This window comes from Ooceraea biroi, chromosome 1, assembly GCF_003672135.1.
Source record: "Ooceraea biroi isolate clonal line C1 chromosome 1, Obir_v5.4, whole genome shotgun sequence".
Taxonomy (NCBI): Eukaryota; Metazoa; Arthropoda; class Insecta; order Hymenoptera; family Formicidae; genus Ooceraea; species Ooceraea biroi.
Window position 1 is genome coordinate 21620003 of NC_039506.1, and position 21503 is coordinate 21641505.

The 21503-nt window shown below is 49.6% G+C and overlaps 1 protein-coding gene across 5 annotated transcripts in view; it reads right to left on the reverse strand.

Annotated features, from left to right (window-relative positions):
- Positions 1 to 826: 826 nt before the first annotated feature.
- The window catches only part of LOC105278499 (zinc finger protein chinmo), a 54215-nt gene continuing 33538 nt past the window's right edge, over positions 827 to 21503 (reverse strand). For 4 of the 5 annotated variants that reach the window (XM_011337637.3, XM_011337635.3, XM_011337636.3 and 1 more), the window contains exon 7: positions 827 to 8958. In XM_011337637.3, coding sequence (XP_011335939.2) covers positions 8723 to 8958 — 236 coding nt within the window. In that variant the 3' untranslated portion in view covers positions 827 to 8722. Of the gene's footprint in view, positions 8959 to 18228; positions 18255 to 21503 lie in introns of all 5 variants that reach the window. The other variant, XM_011337639.3, reaches the window with a different exon arrangement.

Consider the following 21503-nt stretch of genomic DNA (forward strand, 5'->3'; position numbering starts at 1 on the left):
GTCGCACCGATCGCTTCTCTCGTCTAACTCGCCCTCTCTTGCTCGCATGCACTCACACTCACATACACATTCGCACGCACGCGTACCTTCGTCGCTTCTTATAAATAAAATAGTTCGTAATAACGCGAAATGTCGTTCCATATTTTTCAAAAAAACGCAGCTATGCCCGTGCGCGCTTCGCTCATACCGCAGATGAACGAGCCCTTTCGGCATCTCGCATCTCGCATCTCTCTCTCTCTCTCTCTCTCTCTCTCTCTCTAACCTTCTCTCTGCTTCCCTTTTCACCTCTCTTCTCTTTCACCCCATTTACAGCAATAATTTTCGTAACGTAAAACTTAATCTCTCAACTTAAAACAAAAAATTGGTAACCATATAATCGTAGTGCATCCCGCGAGCCTCGCTTATTCCGCCTTGAGGAAGCTTCGGCGGCTTTAACCCATATAAAGCAAGAAGCAAAAAATACGAACAAGAACGATGCGACGATGTCTCATTGGCCAAGGCACAATGATACACCCTATTCAACGGATGAATCCATCATTGATCCGCATCCCCGATGCGAAATCCAAGTGATTCGCGTCGATCCGGTCCGGCTGTGCGTAACTCGATTTAATGGCGAATCCAATTATGGTTCGCGTGGTTAATACCAGATTCCGTAGCCGCGGAAAATTCGATCGCGCGTGCAGGTCGGCTCGGATCAGCGGGAAACAATCCGGCTTCCCGAGAAAACACTCCGACCTTGCGACACTTTCGACGCACGCGCCATCATCCCCCTCGCGACCGGAAGAGGCTCGCCGGACGTGCACCGCGCCACCGGATGCAAACGCCATTATTTTTCTTTTTTTTTCCTTTTTCTGCGTTTCTGCCGTAGAGATACAGAGTCTGTTCTTTTAGTTCTCGAGTGTGCATGCAGTCGCATCGCGGGACCACGACGACGGGGATCGCTTAAAATCTAAACAAGTATTTTCTTAATATTAGATATATAACTATCTATTTATATGTATATATATATTTTTGTTTTTCATATATATATTTATATTGAAAAATGAGTGTACTCTCTTCTCGTTATCTTGATATATAAGGATAGATTAAATCGATAATTTGCAATTGCGTGTAACATAGACGCGTCCAGCGCATAGAAACATAAATAAATAAATATAAACGGATTGTATTTACATTATACTCGGATAGAGGAGGGGGGGAGGGTATGTGATATCTCGTGGAACGTCCGACGGGTATATATATACTATATTCCCTTCTCTATTTCTCTCTCTCTTTAAATATATATATGATATATATAAATGTATATTTCTTTTACGTATAAATCTCATTTGTCTGTTGTCCACTGTGTGGTATACCGACATACCTACGTCTCTGCACTCGGCGTAAGTATGCACGGCGGTATGATCGAGAAAACGAAGAACGAAAATTATAATACTTCGCGGGAACAGAGGAACCGGAGGAACCGTAGATAATGCGCGTAACTATCAATAATATGTCTATATACGTATAAATATAGATATTACGGAGTCTGTGTGAGGTAGAAGCGGTTTCGTATACTTATCATATGTTGCATCATCGTGTGTGTCTGTGTATGTGAGCCGGACTGACGATCGGTATTCTCCGAGTACTGGGTGCGAACAACTTTGCGTTTCCAACGACGAAAGAAGCCGCGTTTCCGACGTGGCGTCGGCCGTTGAAAATATAAGAAAATCAAACGAAAAGAAAGAAACGATACGAGCAAACGGAAACTAAAAAACGGAAATCTGATAACTGCTCATTTTACAGAGAAGGAGAGGATTCCACTGATCACCGTCGACGGTGATCCTCGTGTCCACCGAGGCGAAGCAGGGAGCAAAGTAAGGCCCTTTTAATGCGTCTATGTTGTACGGAATTCTCTTTTTTTCCAAAGCAATTTACATTTACATGTAATCGTACGTATCGAAGAAAAAAATCATTAAACTCGGTGGGATATCAAGCGGCGTGGCTCGTCTGGCCGGCCAAACGGGAACCAGCGAAAACCAAACAATCGATTCGGCAACGAGCCGCCGCTACAAAATGAAAAGTAGAGAAAAAAGTAACGTCACTGGACGAGAAACAAGTCAACGAAGAATAAATATATATCGTAGCAACGAGAACATTCGCGACGTTTAGCGTGCGCGAGAGAAAAGATCCGCGTAAAGAAACTCGAGAGGCGCGCGTGGATCCACTATATATATAATATATATATGCATTATTTTTTTATAATATACGTATAACCGCAGCCAACACGTAGCGGAGCTGCGGGACATCGTGCGGAAAAGTCGCGGCAGAAAAATCGACGAGAAAAATCCGGCGGTGATTTTCCGTGGAGAGCGGTCGCGATGATTCGCGATGATCCGCGCGGCGGGAAACTCATTCAACAAGCGTTTAAATCATCGCGGCGATACACATCATCAGAAAGAAGAGATCCTTAACGAACGAACACACCGACACGGTCCCTACTATACACTCGACTATTGCATCGCTTGATTCACTGATTTATGTTTTATTACGAACCTTATCGACTATTATACTTTGTAGTTTGTACTTGGTTTTCATATTCCTGAGAGAAGGGCTCGTGGCGCGTCGCGTCGCCGACGTTCTCGGGCGAAAGGGTGAGAATCTCCTGCGACCGTCGCAGGACCAATCCTTTCTCCATCTCCTCCGTTCCCACGTGTCTTTTTTTCGTGTTCCTCCTTTCCCGAGACGAGATCGACGACGGCGGCGCGATGCGCCGATCCGATCCGATCTTGCAAACTATCGCTTTACTGTGTTATATACAGAGATTTTCGTAAGCTTCTCGTCTGTGCGCACCCTGTATGTCGTGTGTGAGGTAGCATTTGTACTAGTGTGTGACGAAGTATTGTGATCCATTATTATTATTGCGGCGGCCGCGGCCGTCTGACACGTCGACGACGTAGAACCGCGCCGGACCGCGCGGACCTCCCGCTCGGCCTCTGTGGCAGTGTTCTCGCATACGTCGCCACGATGACAAATTCAGTCTTATTGATAAATTGAGAGGATCAGGAAGGGCGCGGGAGATGGGCGCGTGCAACGTCGTGCCTTGGCGTACACGCGATCCTTCCGCGTCGCGGATGGCCACGGAAGAATCGCCCGCTAACTTCGAGTAGGACAATCGAATGGGGCAGGGGGTACGGGATCGAGAAATCGTTATCGTGATCGCGTGGTTGGGCTCCGTGAGCGGAGGCCGATCGCGCGGGATGGTCGTCGTCGATGCGTGCGGCCGCACGGCGCGCTTGGGTTTTGCGTGTCTCCACGTATTTTATACCTTAATACGATTTACAGCGTGTATAGTAAGTTTACAAAATCCACACGTCCTGCCTTGCCCGTTTGTTAAACCCTTAAAACATTACGTTTACTTTGTACTATAAGTCGCGGCCGGGAAACGAGCCGCTCGTCCCCCGGACATTCGAGGTCCCGCTTTGCGACATCGCTATGTGTGTATATGTGTATGTATTTTTTTTTTCTTAATCTTCTTATTCTCCTTCATCTTCAGCATCTTCCGTTGTTGCTACTGCAGGTGCTGCAGGCTGCTGCTAATTTTTATCCTCTTCTGAATTTTCTTCTTTTTTTTTTCCTTTTTTTTCTTTTTGCCTCGTCTCGATTTTAAATATGCTTATGCGTGCGTGATACATGTACTATGTAATCATTATCAACTACAGTATAGTACTATCATAGACTATACGAGCAAACGGTACAGTAGTTGCCAGTGCACTCTCTCTCGCTCTCTCTTTCTCTCTCTGCGCGCGGTGTAGGTGCAGTGATGACATCGATTTTGCGCCTTTTCTGCCTCCCTGTCGCACATCGCTCCCGCGGGCAGTCGCGACTACCTTTTTACCCTCTTTATAACTGTCCTGGAGCTCGCTGCCCGCGTTACGCGAATTGTAATGAGGACTTTACGTTGCGGAAAGCTCGTTCACATCGTGACGCTCGTCCGTTCGTACATAATCGAACTTGCAGAATTGTTTCGCGGTACAATGTCGTCATTGCGATACAGAATATTATCGCGAAGCGATGCTTCGCAGATCGCCTGTGAATGAATCGTTCGAATCGTAATGCGGAAATAGCGCGGTCCTCGCGCGTCTGCCACAATTTAGAAAATCGTCCCAATATTAATGTCGGCCAATTTTGCGACCGAAGTTTCGATTCGATTCGAACGAGACTTCGCGCACGTCGCGTCGCTCTGACGACTCGGCGCGCGCGAACTCGCCACGGTGTGAATCTCCCTTTCGCCACCCCCGAGTTTAAGCCTTGTCACACACGACATCTATAAAGGATTCTCAATCCGTAAAACACATATTATAGAAACAACATGCAACATTTTATCCTACGTCGTGATACAATAATGGTACATACATACGCGTACGTAGCGCGCGTGCGCGCGCTACGCATCGCGTCTCGCGCGAGTGTCGTGTACGTGTGTAGCGTGTTGCGTGTGTGTGTGTATCTCGGTGTACATACATATATATACATATAGATCAAGTATAATCTTTACATCGGATATACCGACGGCCGTGAGAACTTTGGCGACGTAAGTGCCGCGTCTCGCATCTTCAACTTCCGACCGCGAGATCTGCATTTCCCTCGCGCGTATCTCAACAAATCGTAATAACGTAATCTAAAGTATAACATTATCCTCGAACCGGTACTCAACTGACACAAAATACGAGAGAGAATCTGACGGATTCGGAAAAAGAAAAGAAACAAAAATGGAAAATCTTTCTGCACAGTCGTCCGAAAGCGGTCGACGTCTCTTGAGCAAAGCGATGCACGAGGAGATCAACGATAACACAATCGAATAAACAATGCGAGTACCTCCGGAGAGGAATAAATTTTTTATCTACGAAACAAAAAGATTTATTTCCAAAACAAAATAACGATCCCGGAAGAAGAGTCGCAAGGAAACTGATCCTCAATCGATCTCGAATGCGGTTCCACGCGGCGTCGCGACGATATACGACTAATTCTAAATTCAATCATAATTCTACATTGATTATCTTTTAGGTACGTGTGTTATCCTTAATTTTTAGCTTTAATTTGCCCGACTGACGTTTTTGTCTTTCTCGTTCCTTTCGACGTGCTGCATGTATCGTGTGTGTGTGTGTGTGTGTGTGTGTGTGTGTGTGTGTGTGTGTGTGTGTGTGTACGTGTTTACGTGCGTGCGTGCGTACGTGCGATTTTTCTCGTGTGAGTGTAAAGTATCTTTACTACGTATGCACTTCTCTAACCCTTACGTATGACAAAACAATGAAACCCTGACTACAACTTCGTCTCTCCCCGAAATTCTACGCGTCTGTTACGTACGTTATACTACTCCAACTTTCAAATCTCGCCGCTCTCTACTGCCGATAACTCTCGATCCCTCTCTACTTAAACTTAACGCTAATTCATTGTACCCCTCTCTCCCTCACATCCTCTTCTTCCTTATCTCTACTTAGCAGAACAGCCGAAAACAACGTATATATTTTGTATATATATATTAAGTAAAAGATTCATTATAACTTGGCATACGCGACCGTACCTATTTACACGAACGTGTGTGTGTGTGTGTGTGTGTTTATGTGTATGTATGTGTATATCACGTGCGTACGTGTATATGTATGCGTGACGAGTTCCTTTCGACAATTTCTCTCAATTTTCTCTCTTTCCTTGTATACGCGTGTGATACGTGTATGTGTGTGTGTATATGTGTTCCTATCATCACATACGTAAACGACACATAACATTTCTTTGAATATCCTTCCCGCGGCTTCTCCCTCGGGAATTAACTTCCCTATGACTATGTTAAACCTCCGTCGTCCAGTATCATCAATCCCATCCTCCCCCGCTTACACTTTGTGCGCTCCGAGACGATACACCTTCGCTCGAATGAGCCTCGTTTCGCCACCCTTGCTTTCCACCCTCGTCAACGCGTTCCTCGACACTTAACGCTCTCTTTCTCTCTCTCTCTCTCTCTCTCTCTCGCTTAACAGTGCTCGCTCGCTTTCTATCATTCTCGCCGTGCCTCACTTTTCCTCCGGGACGAAAAGGCGTCCGCGCAACGGCCAAATCCTCGCGAAGCCGCGCGCGGCGCATTCACGGCCGCTGACGTGTGTAACACGCGCGTAACTCGCTCGCTCACTCACTCCTCGCTACGATCTACGGATTGTACGTATACGTGCTGCTTCGTAACATGCGTCCCTCCGCAGTAGAAACGAAACGAATTAAACGGATCCATTACGTACGGATATAGATATCACGTGCGATCCGAGGATCACGGAGCTTCACGCGCGGGACGCGGATGATTGTGAAGAGGGATGGTAAACAAGCGTCGTCGAACGTACGTATGCGTATACGTATGCGCTACGTATGCTTGACTAGTATCGGTGCGTTTTATTCGGGTAATCTGCGACACGAGTAAAAGGGGGCTCTTCGAGATGATCTTAATAAGGCGAAAATTCGCGCAGGTGAGCTCCGAGATCCGCGATCTTGCGTTTTACCCTACGCCAGGGCAGCAATGGCAGGAGAACTGCTCCGACACTAACCGGACAAAGTAGTAGTAGTAGTTGTAGTAGTAGTATAGTAGTAATATAGTAATAGTAGCGGCTGTACGGAATGTACAGATCTTATCGTATCGTATAATCGCTATTGTGTTCCCTGTGGTGTAATGCATTGCAAAACGATGAGGTAGTACTGTTACACTTTTGGCAGAATATGCGCGCGCGTGCGCGACGAGTGCTCTCGCGTACTTCGACGGTATTGAACGGTACGTCAACCGAAAAAATGAAACGGGAAGGAAAAGAAAAGCAAAAAAAAACAGAGAAAATTAAGGCAGAAGAGAAACAAAAAAAACAGAAGGACCGGAGAACGGAAACGAAAAGGAAAAGCAAAACTTTCCCCGCGAATGAACTTCCAATTCGCGTACCGTGGTAATATATCCCTGGGCTCGCGCGCAACGCTTTAAATACTAAAACGATTCCCTATATATTCGTCTATTGTCCCTGATAAAGACTTACGGTAGGCGGCATCGTTGTGAGAACAATCACTTGAACCTTCTTGCGAGAACACAAAACTGGGAGAACAAGTAAAAACGGCGGAAAAAGAAAATATACGGGGGAATAATCTGTATAAAGTGTAAATACTGTAACAAGTAATATCGTGGGTGCCATCCTGACTAGGAGTATATCTTCTATATATCTATAGTATATATCTATATAGGTAATGTGTAATATATAAATCTATTGCATTGATCACAAATCTCTCTCATACAACCGGGATAGCAACTATTTCCGCGCGCGATCGCGCGCACTGTCTCCTCCGCGTGATCGATGGCTATACTCTATTATTTCTCGGTATTCGCGACTATTGCTCCGGACAAAAGTCCGTACTTTAAACATTGTAAACAGGTAACAAAGTGGTAGTGATCGTATCGCCGCCGGAGCGCCGTCGCCGCGACGAACTTCCGTGGCGAACGCGGGTGACAATGGTTGGGCGTCTCCTTGCGCGGTTAGAAGAGATTGACGCGGACGATCGCGGTGCAGATCCCACCGAGTGGTCCACGTGTCAAAGTGCGTGATTATTGCTCGATCGACATGTTTCTTGTTTTGCGCGCTCGCGCGTTCGCCAGGAAGTGGATCTGTCGACAGTCGTCGTGCGCTCCGCGCCGCGGTGCAATTCCCGCGACGGTCGTCCGCCCTAGAATCGCGTAATCTCGATAAACTCGCTATATAAAAGTCGTATCCGTATAAAAAGGTTGCGTGTGTACGTGTGTCGTCGGGTTTCGTCTCGATCGACGCGATCTTCGGATATGTGCGTCACCGCGAGTCATGATGATCGGAGTGCGCGTCGCGCGTACGCCTGAAACGGCCTGAAGAAATTCGGGGTGTGATAAAGGCGATGGTTTTCTGATGGTTTGGCACTGCGCGCGCGTAACGCGATGCCAGGATACGGATATCACCCGAGCGTCGCGATCCTATAGGCTCGACCTATTCAACAGCGACGGTAGTAAGATCGGAAACAGGGTATACTATCGGTTTTAACGGCGTTAACGATCAAAGACGCGACGGCGAGCGATCGCGATCTCCGTAGTGGTAATGTCGAACTATCAAAAAAGCAGAGCTCCTCGGCGCTGTTCGCGTCGCGATTGCTTTACCTGAGTAGTCACTGTTCTCTCGTCGCAGTCGCCTGCGCTTGTACGACTCTGCGTGTGCATCGTGTGCGTGTTACGCGCTTTCTATTCTCGCCCCTACACAGTAATGATCCTTACTTGACGGTTGCACTTTCATTGACTAGTTTTGTGTGATTCGCAGCGTTTCTCGCGAGCTTGTCCGAGGCGTTGTGCGCGTTACATTCCGTGCCGTCCGTCTCTTTCTTCCTCACTCTCGTTTCCTCCGTCAACGGATCTTCCTGAGCGGATCTTCCTGTCGTGGTTCCTCCCCTTGGAGCGCACGGAAAGTGCCGTTCTCGCGACGGAGAAATCGGGACGGCGTTCGCTGACGACGACGAAGGGAAAACGAAGGTACCTAACTGCAGCCTCTCCTCTCATCTCAGTCGCTCCATCCACGGCGCTGTTTCGCGATCAGCTCTAACGTGTAGTTGCTGTAGTTAGAGCTGACCGCTTCTTCTTGGATGCGGGACCACTCGGACCACGACGGCCGCCGTGGGTCGCGACGACCGGAGGACGACGGCGACGCCGAGGACATTGTTACTGCGGCAGAGTGTCCGAGACCGAGTGATTGGACTGTTGGAAGGCCTTGCTGTAGGTGACCTCGCTCTTGTGCTCTCGCGCGATGTGCCGTCTGACGGTGTTGTTCCTGGTGAACGTCCGCTCGCAGAATGGGCATGGCACCCTGATGCCCTGATGGCGTTGCCGTACGTGAGCGCGCAGATTCGTCTCGTATCCGTATAGTCTCTCGCAGAAGGGACACTTCAGTTTCCTACCTGCAAAAATGCACACGAATGTTCGTTTATAAAGAGTCATAGGATAAATTTGCAGTGCACGACGAATCGAGCTTGCATTTCCCCAGTCCATGCTCGATCGAGAACGGCGAACATGAGCGCGGGTTGAGCGAGAAAAATAAAATAGGACAAGTAAAATATGCTCGGGAGTGCCACGGCTCACAAAGAAGTGCAGGCTCTCGTACGCATGACGTGGTAGTCAAAATATTAATAGAGACAACAAAGACGTGTGCGTCTCGTGACTCGTCCCGAGCGTGGTCGCAGATAAAAATTAATGTAAGACAAAGAGCTTGACAGAAAAGATTATATTTTTAGAAAAATATAATTGTCGTTCCCTTGAATGAAGGATTTTTTACGATTTCACCCAACCCGATTGATATTGCCTGCGAGCAAGCTAATCATAGCGCTCTCTGCGTATACAAAAGCGCGTTTTAATGCCGCGCGGAGCCTTCGTGGAAGGAAACGTGGATGCATATTGCGCAATCCGGCCTCTCGTTCTCTCCCTCTCGTGCACACGCGCGTACACGGTTTCTCTTTCTTCTCTCCGACCATGCTCGACGCTCTTTGCCATTAGTCCCATCAGCAAGAAGAAAACAAGATTCGGGCACAGGCGGACGGTTCATGGTGGAGCATTAGGCCAATGCCTCCGAGATTGTTGGCGCGTGCAAGGCCATCCTCGAGCTCTGCGGGCTCTAATACACTTCCCATTCCAGTCCGATTAACTTGCGGCCGAAGTACCATTTACGGCGACCGCCAACCGCCTCTCTTTCTCTCTTCCTTGGCCTCCTCGCTACGCGCGAACGCGCACAACCGATTGCGCCAAACGCAATTTTCGTCTAAGTCTCGAAAAAAAAGATTTCTGCATCTGCATATCTATTCTTATTTAAAGCCTAAAACTTTTGCTATTGCGGTTACACAATCGTGTTTTGCTTCTAGAGATACGTAATCTCTGCGCACGCGTTTAGGATTATGTAATGGAATTTTTTATTAAGTATTGCTATATACTTGTTTACTTCTTTCTAACGATGATAATATCTCCATATTGTTGCCGCCAGCCGCCAACCGACAACTGCCACCAGGACAGGTGAAATCTCAGAAGACTCGCGAGCTCGTTACTGCTATACGCTCAAGGGAGGAGCTATGGTCTCCGAGAGAAATAGAGCGGATAATTAACCACCGCTACATTTCGAGCAAGGTAAACTGGCTGTGTATCGTGCTGATACACGATCCTACGAGATTACAATGGCGTGACCCGCAAGATCCCGCGGAAAAGCCGCGGGAATGCGTGTGAGCACGGCGTGCAAGATATTCTTAGGTTCGCACAACGCGACGTCCGCGGACAAAAGCTCGAAATAACTTCCTCGCTGAATGTCATTAGCATTAGGGACAGAGAAAGAGAGACTAACGTTACACCGTGGCGACCGTGACTGCGTCCTCGATCCTCGGTCCCGGTGTAGCAAGAAGCTCATTGTGGAACCGAGGAACCGCGCTGAATCAATGACGTTTCGTCCCCTCCAAGTCAAACGCGCGTTAGTTACTTCTTTGGGTTCATTCGGACCTCTCTCTTTGTTTAAACACAAAGAAATGCGACTATTCTAACGCGGCTCGTTTCCCTAACGTCGCCTCGCACTCGTGTGACATCATCGGACCTCTCTCCAGCAACGGTGATGTCATTGCACGTGCGCGCATTTAACATTAATAACATGCCCGGGCGTGATTCCACGCCAAATCGCAATCGGCGAATCGACGAATCGTGTTTTAAGGCCATAACTGAACGGCCCGTTCACCGACCGACCGGCCAGCCGGCTGCGTGACACGCACACGCAACGTATCATCAGTGAAATTATATAGATTAATACGGAAACAATTCCAGAGAGCCGAGATGTAAAAAAAAGAAAAAGGACAAAGAAATCGGCAGGTCGTTCATCGCCGATGTCGTTTTCTCTCGAGTGGAGGGATCGCTCGCATTCAGGTGTCACGAGAAACGAGCGAAATGATGCGAGCGATGAGAAAATACCGTATTTGAATGAGCCGATCGCACGCTCGTGAATCGTTACAAAAATCATTGCGCGGTAAGGTAACGCATAAATAATCACGCATGAACACATAATAAATCATGAACAAGAGAGAATGCGCACAGAGTATGAAGTTCATTGAAGCTCGTTAAGGATTGAAATTTCGATTTAGAAATTGGGATTCGACTAATTCAGTTATATAAGATTACAATCTCGCAAAATCGCAATCCACGCGTAGTCTGATACGGGCCAGAAATTTCCACTCAACGTCCACGACGTTTGTGACTAGGCGGAAGAATTCTCACAATCAGTTTGCTGATTTTGTGTCAATTTTTAATCGCTCGATCATCGCGTGCGCACGCGAATGTATCGTCACTTTATTCGAGCGCCGAACGAATCGCCGTGGGATTCTGCGATTTATCTGTCTGATACGAGAACCGGGTTCGCTGTCAGGCAGACACCGACGACACAAACGAGCACATTTGTCGTATCTGTGCTGAAAATACGGGTCGGAGGCGGAGAAAATGCGCGAGGCGACGTAGTAGACCGCGGCGCCGCGTCTCTTACGTGCGGAACCGCGCCGACTTCTCTCGGCGGCGGACAGTGCCTAAAAATAGAGGGATCGCGGTATCCTAGAAAACGTAAACGGGACCGCTCGGGGCGGCTCGTGCAGCTGACTACGAGATTCACAAAGGACCCGCGCGCCGGAACAAAGGCGCGCGTACGTGCGCGAAGGCGCCGGAAGAGAGAGAGAGAGAAAAAAGCGCAGCCGTTGGAGAGAGAAACAGAGAGGTGAGAGGGCTTGGTGAGGAGGATCATCGGCAGCAGAAGGGACGGGTGAGACGAAGCCGCGGGGTAGGTACGCCTCTGAGACATGCAGAAACGCAAAACGGTGCCGGCCAGGAAGCGGGACGACCGCGCTTCTGGGAAAGGTAGCTCGCCGCCATCTGCGCCGCCCAAGAAATCGCCGATCTGCCCGGGCGGATCCTCATCGATGATTGCTGCGCATAACTACGTTCCCGAATTATTGTATCAAGCCGCGCGCGGCGTCGAGGTATCTCGTTGCCCCTCGGACGCCCCTAATTCCGCGTGAAATTGTGGGGGCACAATCGATGTGAAGTGCCCGAAATCCTTCTGCTCCTACTCTTTCGTTCGCTTGCTCGGGCGCAGGGCTTGCCCTTTATTGAATCGTCATTACTGAGGGGTCGATCGCGCGCGAACGTTCTTCCAGAGAGAAATAATTAAGCGATCCAATTAGTCTCCCGCACCGGGCTGTCGTTCGAGTCTCGAATTATCGTCACGTCCCGGAGCGGAAAGATCCTAAGAGCCGCGAGTCGACGGTCTGGAAGAGGTCGAAGGAAGATATGGCAATCTGGAGCGAGCGGCCGATTCTCGGAGAAGCCGTGCGTGTTTGACCGAAGGGCTGGGGCAGGAGGGAGGAAAAAGGCTTGGGAGGAGTGGACCCGCGGGAGGTGCGGGTGGACGGGCGGCAAAATGGAAAGGTTACGTTACGAAACGCAGCAGCAACAGCAGCCTCCAAGGTCTGCTCTCCCCCCTCTCCCGTCCTCACACCGGACCGCGACGATCTGACCCTTCCTCTCCCTTTTCGGCTGAATGGATCGAACAAACGTGTAACGCGAAGAGTGACTTCCGATATCAAGCAGCCTACCGCAACGCGCATCAACTTGCTGCGATCGATCGTGTCCGCAACGTTTGCGAGCACATATCGCCCTTATCAGCGGTGCGGCTTGCGTGTCCTCGCACCCTCCGACCCTCGCGAACGGCCCTCCCGGATGCGTGGCGCGATCTCGTCCGCACCTCCGCCCGTTATCTCACGCGGCGAGGCATGCGTGAGCGGACTGGGAAAATGAAGGATGAACCGACGTGCAGAGTGGAATAGTATCACGTAACTCGGACACACTCGAGGGGGACCACGAAGTGGAGCAATGAGGACGATGTAGAAAAATAAGCGCGATGATAATTATATCAAGTAAATTCGACTGACATTGAGACAAGATATTGGAATCGCCTGCGGAATATCTATCGCAAGATTCCATTATGTGGAAACTGCGGGGCTCCCAGAGTCGATCGCAATTCCGGCTGAGCGTCCACCCTGCGGAAGGTTAAAAACGCTGCGCACGCGAGGAAGATGGGCGGTCGTGCGTGCGCGTATGTGCGAGAGAGCGTGTGCGATGCTGTGGATCTCTCGCCAGGCCTTGACACATTTCGTTCGGTGGCGCCAAATTGGTCGCCGCTCGGGCAAGCACTCGCTCCGAACGAGGAAGAGGAACGAGGAGAAGGAAGATGAGGAGGGTCAGAACGGTGGGAGAAGATGGAGGGATGAAGGGATGGCCGCCGAGTCGGAAGGTCTGCGAGACCGTGGCGCGATAAGAGCGAGGAGGACGCTGAGACCGATATATAGGGGAGACAGAGACAGAAAGAGGGAGAAGGGAGAGAGAAAGAGACCGCCAGTGGCCAAAATGAAGAGGAATGAAGAGAGATCGAAGAGGACAAGGAGGAGGAGGAGGGGGCGAAGAAAATCAATGTCAGGCAGCGTGCGTTGCAACCCGAAATCAAGGGAGAAGCCCAGGGCCTCCCCCGCTGTTCCTGTCCCGGCTTGGCACCCTGCCGGTCGATTCTGCAAGGGCTGGCGGTGCGGTGCGCACCCGCTCTCCCTTTTTTAACCCCTCGGAAACCGGAGTGAACCATAACCCGCACAACGGTCCACTTCCCGGGCCTCCCTGAATTGCGATGTCCTTATGATCGCAGATACGATATCTTCGCGCATGCACTTTGGTTCCGCGCGGAAGCGACTTCCTCCAGGAGAAGATTCTCCTTCCAGCGAGAATAGAGCCGCGAGATGTTTCGTTAATAGCATCGAGCGTATCGGTAAGAGTAAAGATGTGCCGTGATGGCAGACAGAGTTTAACGTCGTCACTATTAATGTTGTTACAAGCAACGATGCAGAGGGTGAAATCTGACGGAAAGACGATCGCCGAGATCAACTCTAACGAATGATCGCAGCATCACTTTTCGTTCTCGAGATATACATGATGTCGAGGAAACGACGCTATTCGGACAGCGAGTGATGAAGGTCTTCCTGACCTCCTTCATAGCCACGACCGAGCCGGGTGTTGTTGAAATTCTGGAATACTTTGGCCGTGAAGTCGATGCGGCCTTACTACTCTGACCTGCTAGGATTTGGAAATAATTGAGAATCAATTTCGAGGAAAAACTTCGCTCACGCGGCTCCACTTATCGTGCACGATCGTAGATTCCTGAAAAAATACGAGAAATTGTCGAAAATGCACGGAATCTTGATCTTGAGCACCATAAATTATCATCAGGAAATTGAGATGGAAGGCTATAGGAAGAGATGAAAGTTGCAGAAATAATATGTTTGTGCCTCGTTTTTGGAGAATAGGAGCGCACTCGTCTCTCAGGAAAGTCGGCTGACCGCGAACGTCCGCTTCTACTTCGCGCGGGATGTATAATTCCGTAACAGAGTCGTTCGCGGAATCGCGATGACGAAATACCGATGAGGAAGTGCAAAGAGTGCGGCATTCCACGTACCTATTGCCGTCGTGAATCTCGAATTTTTAATCTGACTAAACCTGATCTGCTCGCGGACGCACGCGATTGCGTCAACGGGAGGCTCGCCAAATATACCGTAATCGCCATGCCGTAATCGCTTACTTCATACTGCAATCGCGTAGACATTATCTTGGTGCGGATGCGCAGCGATACTCGCGCGTCCGCTTGCCAGCGTTACGTCCGCCCACACGCAAGCTCGACTCACTTCCTCGACGTACGGGCGTGCATACGTGCGTATGTACATGCGTTCCGAAAAAGCTGCGTGTCCCCGAGCCACGTCTGCGTGTCCGCGATGAAAATAGTACGGACATAATTTTCCGGCACGACGCGCGATTATATTCCGCGAGAATGCCGAAAGCAGCGGGGTCATATACACGCGCATGTACACGCGCATGTATATATGAGCACACTCTCGCTCTGTCGCTTTTTCTTTTTCTCTTTTTCTTTTTCACAGGCTTACGCGTCCGCGGCATGCGAAGTCCACAAAGTTTTGGCGGCACGTGCACTCACACACGGCGCGGCTGGTGAGTCGTTGCATGCGCGCGCACATTCACACGCAGCTCCGTGCACGCACGAACTCACGCACCCATGCACGCACGCATTCGTTATTGATTGAGCCGCGAGCAAGTAGGCCCGGCGCGAGACCCTCGGCGCCCTACGCCGCAACGCAGGGAAGCACCGAGTATCCCGAGAACGTGGATACTTTGGAGAAGGAGGCTGCCAACTGGAGGCGGTACTAACGATTTAACGTATATCCTTGCATATGCACGCGAGGTGAATTATCTTCGCGTTCATCCCGGTATCAGCAGATTACGCGCGAGGGAATGAAAATGCAGCAGCGATAAGACGACGCGTTCCAGTCATGCTAAATCTATTTCTTCGCGCGATGACGAAATTAATACTAAAAAAAGATAAAACTGTCACTCACGTTCAAATCCGATAAATTAAAAATAGCAAGAGTGCAAGTCGCATGTTTTGATTTAAAAATCTCAGATATGTGCGATTACTTAATTAATTAAGATATATTAAATAATATTAACAATAATATTACTATCTAAATCACATAATCAGCGATACGATGAATCGCAGAGTCGTGTCGAATAATCTAGCGCAACGAATACAATGTCAGACAATCACGCAGTTGCGTGCAAATTCGACGCGTGTTCGCGAGACACCACGATGGCGCGGTAAATTTACTGCAGTAAATTTGCACCCACGCCTTGGCCGCCCACCCAATTTGGCGATCCACCTTCGGCTTCTCCTCCGCCACGAAAATACGCGCCTGGGCAACACCGAGCAGCTGGCGCTATCACGCGTGTGCGTGGCGAACCTCACGCAATGACGCAGCGTGGCCGCGCAATGCGTCGTGCACACGCACGAAGCGCGTGAGCGCGACCAGCCCGATTTCTGCGCGCATGCACCGAAACGGAAGCCGTTTCTGCACACCAAACGTCGCGTCCTTCGAATGTTTTCAGGACAGAAAATCTTCGCTTCCGCATGTTTCTCATCCCTAAGAAATACGCGATTCCAATCGCGGTAAACTTTTAATTTCTCCAATTCCGCGGCTGCTAAAAGGCTTGTCCGGGAGCGGAGGAGCGGAGGCTAATGGCGAAAGAGAAAGAGAAAGACTATCAGGGCGGACATCGCGAGTTCGCTGAGAGCGGAGGGTATATCCGCACGCACATCTTGCGCGTACGCACACGCGCGTGAGACCTGACCCACTCTACCGGTCTCTCGGAGCGCGGCGGTTCTCTTTTCTCACGCATGATGCAGCGGCGATAAGAGAGAAAGAGAGAGAGAGAGGGGAGGGGAGAGGAGGCACGCTCGCTCGCGACAGCTCGGTCAGCGTTTGTCCTTTGTGTGAGGAAACCTGGACCGGAGAGGAGCGCGGCAGGGAACACGTAGGATATCCAGCGAAGATAGGGTTACGCACATTGTGCGTGGGCGGAGGGTAACGCCGGTTCTCGCAGCCGGGCGTGCCCGTTGTTTTATTCGAGCTTGCCGGTGCGAGGAGTATGGTAATAAAGCTCGCGGAAAAGGGGCCCCGGGCACGCACACAGTCCAGCTATTTTGTCATTGCACGCGCGCGCAGATTCGGCGGAGGAAATGCCGAAAAAATGCGTCGCGCGCGAGCTCGCGACGGTAAAAAATTCGACCCTCGCGAAGGGGGCGGCTGCTGGTGGTTAATGAAAATGAATGAAAAATTCACGGTCGTGGGCTCGTCGAGCGGTGCGCTCCCTCATTGTTCGCGCTTCCGCGAGCCGAATTCGAGATCTTGACGAAGTGAAGAAAATAGCGAGATGGTTGGCTGCACTAAACAACGTTAAACATTATGAAATAAATTAACTTTAATTAAAACATTATAAAATAGATTAAATTTAATTAAAACATAAAATAGATTAAAATTCGTGACGGCAACGATTGACGCGAGCCAAAGTAATTACAATCCCTCTCGTAACTGCAATCGATGATCGAGTATTCTCCCTGGGCGAAACGCATTTCTGTTTAATGATTACGCGATGAATAATCGAATAATTTCCAACGTCCCGTCGAAGACGGTTCCACTCGGTAGCGTCAATTACGCGCGTCACATGCGTATAAAACATTAAACGACATGTCCGGAATCCGGATACGTATCTTACGCTGCGAACGTAACGTTCGCGCATGCAAATTAGAGGCATGCCAGACGCGGTGCTCAAAGGCGTGAGTAACAGCACATTACGGAATACATTTCTCGCTTTAATTCCGATTTTAATTCTCGCTTTAATTAACTCGTCTTCCGGTGCATGGTACCGTTTGTCTCACGATCGTCGCGTTTCTTTCGAGGCGAGGCGCACGAAGAACGTCTCGAATCCGCTCAGCGATTATTATCCATAATAATTCCACGAGGATGCGCGATTCTTTCGCACCGCCTCCTGAGAAACGCAAGTTTCGCCCTCAAGAATTGATGGCTGTCGCCCATTTTCGATTATTTCCCGAATATAATACATCCATCAACTTTTCGGTTGTTACTAACATCGACGAACCCATCGCGTGCATAAATAATCATTCACGGTGAGTCGCACGCCTATCACGTCCAACCCCCTCCCGACGAATGGTCATTATTCTGCTCAATAATGCATGTCCATATGCTCGGTGCGCGTTATGCCACGGTGGCGGTATCGCTGCTTAACGAAAAAGAAAAAAAGCAAACTTCACAAGAAAGCGAGCGCGCTCACTCCTTAGTAGCTTTGCTCTTTTCGCTCGCATTCCATGCTTCATTTATCAGTTCGCTCGTACGAGCGGGTGCTCCAATGGCCTTATCATGAATTATTTCGTGACCCGAATTCGGCATTGTATGTACCGCGGTCTCCCTCGCTCTCTCTTTCTTTCTCTCTTTCTCTCTCTCTCTCTCTCTCTCTCTCTCTTTCTATCGTATCCGGTGGTCTAACGGTTAACGGCGAGCGTAGCTTGCCGTGGAGTGTGCACGCGTGCGTGACGAAACAATACGTGCAGTCGTGGAGTTTTCGTGGCCGGTTCACTCCCAACGAAAGCAACACGAGGCGCTCGTCGTGCGTGTGTGGGCGACATCAAGATTGGGCGTTATCACGGGCCAACCAGATGATCGTATCTTGCTCAACCCCCGTCCTCCACCTCCACTCACCTCGTGCTTTTCTGCGCCTCGACCTACTGAAAGAGAGAGAGAATATACGTGCGCGCGCGCTCTCGCGATAGTGTACGTGCAATCGTTGCAATCGTTATGACATCGGTGATAAGATCGTTCTCGCGTGGCGCGACCCGCTCCGGTTTCCTGATTAGCCGTAATGCGCGTTTATAATTCTGTTGTTCACTGATTATTACGAGCTGCGCGCAAAAATACGACGTTGACATTTCGTAAATGACGTTGGACTAATACTTCTCTCGATTCGCGGTGAAAGCGGTGAATATTTTACGAATTATTGCCAGAGTTGACGGTTCCAAAAAGGGAAAGATAGAAAGACATAGGGAGGGAGAGAAGATTATCAATTCGCGAGTTCCGCGAGTTTCGGCGTCATCATACGCTTCGATTACAATCGATCCGTCAGATCTGGGTGAGGATTAGCGATCAATACCGCACGAAAGTCACTCTGTCCTCGTCATCACTATACGATAGTGCGACATTATTGTCGCGGGGAGCGAGATACCGCTTATTTGTCGAATAAACGACCGCCACTCCGAAGGGCAGATAATAATTTCGTGCAATCTACGAAGTAATCGAACAATTTTAGGCCGCGGTCGGACAGCCGGCCACTAATTCGGGTTACTGCGATTCTACCGCATACTACCACCCCCGGCTGATCAATACGTACACCGTGTCCATCATGCCGTTTTCTGGCCGTGCTGTCCTGTCAAACACCCATGGCGCGGATATCAATCGCACGTTTACGCGCGCTAATGTTACTGACTTTTTTTATTTTCCTGTGCAACTTGGGAATTTCGGCGGACGAGTGAATCGGATTCACCGTGGACTCGATGCGCGTCCCGTTCAATGACGGCATCGTCTGAGACCGAACCTCCGGGGGGATTTCAGGAAGTCCAACGAGCGCGCGTGAAACGGACGTTTTCTTCGCCGAAGACAATTTGCAGCCGAGAGGAGAGAACGGCCGGCTCGCGCTCTCTTCTAACTCTCTTTCTAAACCGCGCCGGCACCGGCGCCTGGCCATGACACACATAACGGCAACGCAGCCTTTCGCATCCTCTCCCGAGAACGTCCAAACAACCTAAACCCATAACTCACGTACGAGGGATCTGCCGCCCTGTTTTCGGAGGGAACCCGCTATTTTCTTACGTCTCGGAAATAGCCACTTTTATCGGCGGCGCGACTTTTATGCGCGGTGGATTCAAGTACAGATCGATCTCGGTTCTTGCATCGCGAGTAAAAAGCGCGATGCTCGTCCGCGGTCGAGCGAAAGTCCGAGATCGCGGCCAGGTGGATTCGGTGGATTTCGGCATTTCGGTGGATGATATCACGCGCGTATGGAATACTTCATTTATCGATGACACGCAGTTGAGCAATCCGGGCGCAAGTGCGGGCACGAAAATAGGACGTGCATTTAATTTTATGCCGAAATCCTGACGCAATACGATTAATTGACATACACGACCGCGTAGGAAGGAAAGCTGGTGCGGTTGCACGACTTTCGACGCATTGCCGCAACGTAACGGGCGAAGGCCTCGCATTCCTCTTGTGCAATGATTTTCGGCGGTGGAAGGTCTCGTGACGACGACAGCAGAATGCCGCGGCAAGGCTGAATTACGCCTAATCGCTTCTAAGAATGCCGCTGGCCGAATGAGCGGCCTGCTTTTTAAACGGCGCGTAATGGAAACTCGCGTGCGTTATAACATGCGAAACACACGGACGCCGTGGAATTGTTTTTACTAAATGCAGTCCGCTGACTCGATTTACATATGTAAATTTTTAAGCCTCTCGCACGGGAATAAATTTGTATCGAGCTATAAATATCGTTTCGAGGCTTTTGCGGAAAAATAATTAAATATTGAAACGGAATTAACATCTGTTTTGACTGACGATCCAGCGAAATACGTAAACATTAAAGTCCGACGATGCTTTTCTACGATTAATTTTCTGACAGAAACCCTTGATAAGACCACCCTGAGAACACCCCCGCGGCTAAACTCGTGATAACGATTCTTAATAATCTCGCGTCCCCTTCGTTGACAATGTTTGCCTGCGCCAAGCAACCCTTCGTACCTTCGCCAGTGATCTTCGAGACCGTCGCGACAGCGTAGGTTAAATTAATACTCGGAAATGAGGAATTAATGTTTTAGCGAGTCGTGCTGCACTCGTCGCCAGGCCTGAAACTTTCACGAATGCGCGAAATTGCAGAAGGGTTGCGCGAGGAAACAGGGAGAGACGAGAGAGACAGGAGGAGGGTGCGGAGAGAGGAAGCGGGAGAAACAACCTACCGAGGGAAGGTAGTGCACCTGTATGTGAACCGCGCACGTGCCCGATGCAACTGCACCCTCTCTCTTCCCCCTCGTTCCTGCTTCGTGCATAATTCAGCGTGGCGGATAAACGATCGCGGGGGACGCGAGTTCTGCGATGGTTCTCGCGTGTTCTTGTCTTGTCGAATATTCTTCGAGTGCACGCTCGGTGCACAGGGAGAAAACGAATTGAGCAATCGCCGAAGCATTCTCCGTATCAAATGTGTCAGATGTGAACGGATTCAAGCGAGACGTGCGCGTTTGCTCCCCCTTGGGGGCGCTTTCACTTCCCGCATCGTTTCGTACATCGGCTGGCTATTCTCCGCTTTTTCCACTACTCGCACGGAAATGGTCTGTTGCTAGTTCGCTCCAGCTAACGCGCAATTGTTGCATAAATAACGAACTCTAGTCGGTGCCGTGACTGCAATTTCTACTCTGGCTCGGTCGAGGGTTGAAAAATGAGACACGTTGGCTTCTGTTTCGAAGAACAAGAGAAACGACTTGTTGAATATGTATAAAAATGCAAGAATGCTTTGCGGCTCAGTTTCTTTACTTCAAATTCTATCTGGAAGTGGAATGACCATACAAGAACAACGTTAATCAGTCGTAGAAAGTCAAGGACTAGCATAGTGCCGGAATCTAAGAGAAAGTGCGGTGGACTTTAGAAAAAAAAGAATCGAGAGAGAGAGGAAAAATAAGGTATACGCGTGATCACGAGACACTCTCGGAGTCTTTTCTTGCAGTTTCATTCCGGCGGTGACCTCACTACTTTCATCTGCCGATACGATCGGTTTCTTCGGCAGCGAGTGCAATCAGCGGCGAGATTAAACGTGGCGTACACGAATGTATCGAGTATATCTTCTGTACTTTTTTTCCAATAACCGAAATAACATTTCGAAGGACAGCCTTCCTCCACGTTTCCATCCTCGAGTTTAAACTTGGATGCTTTTTATG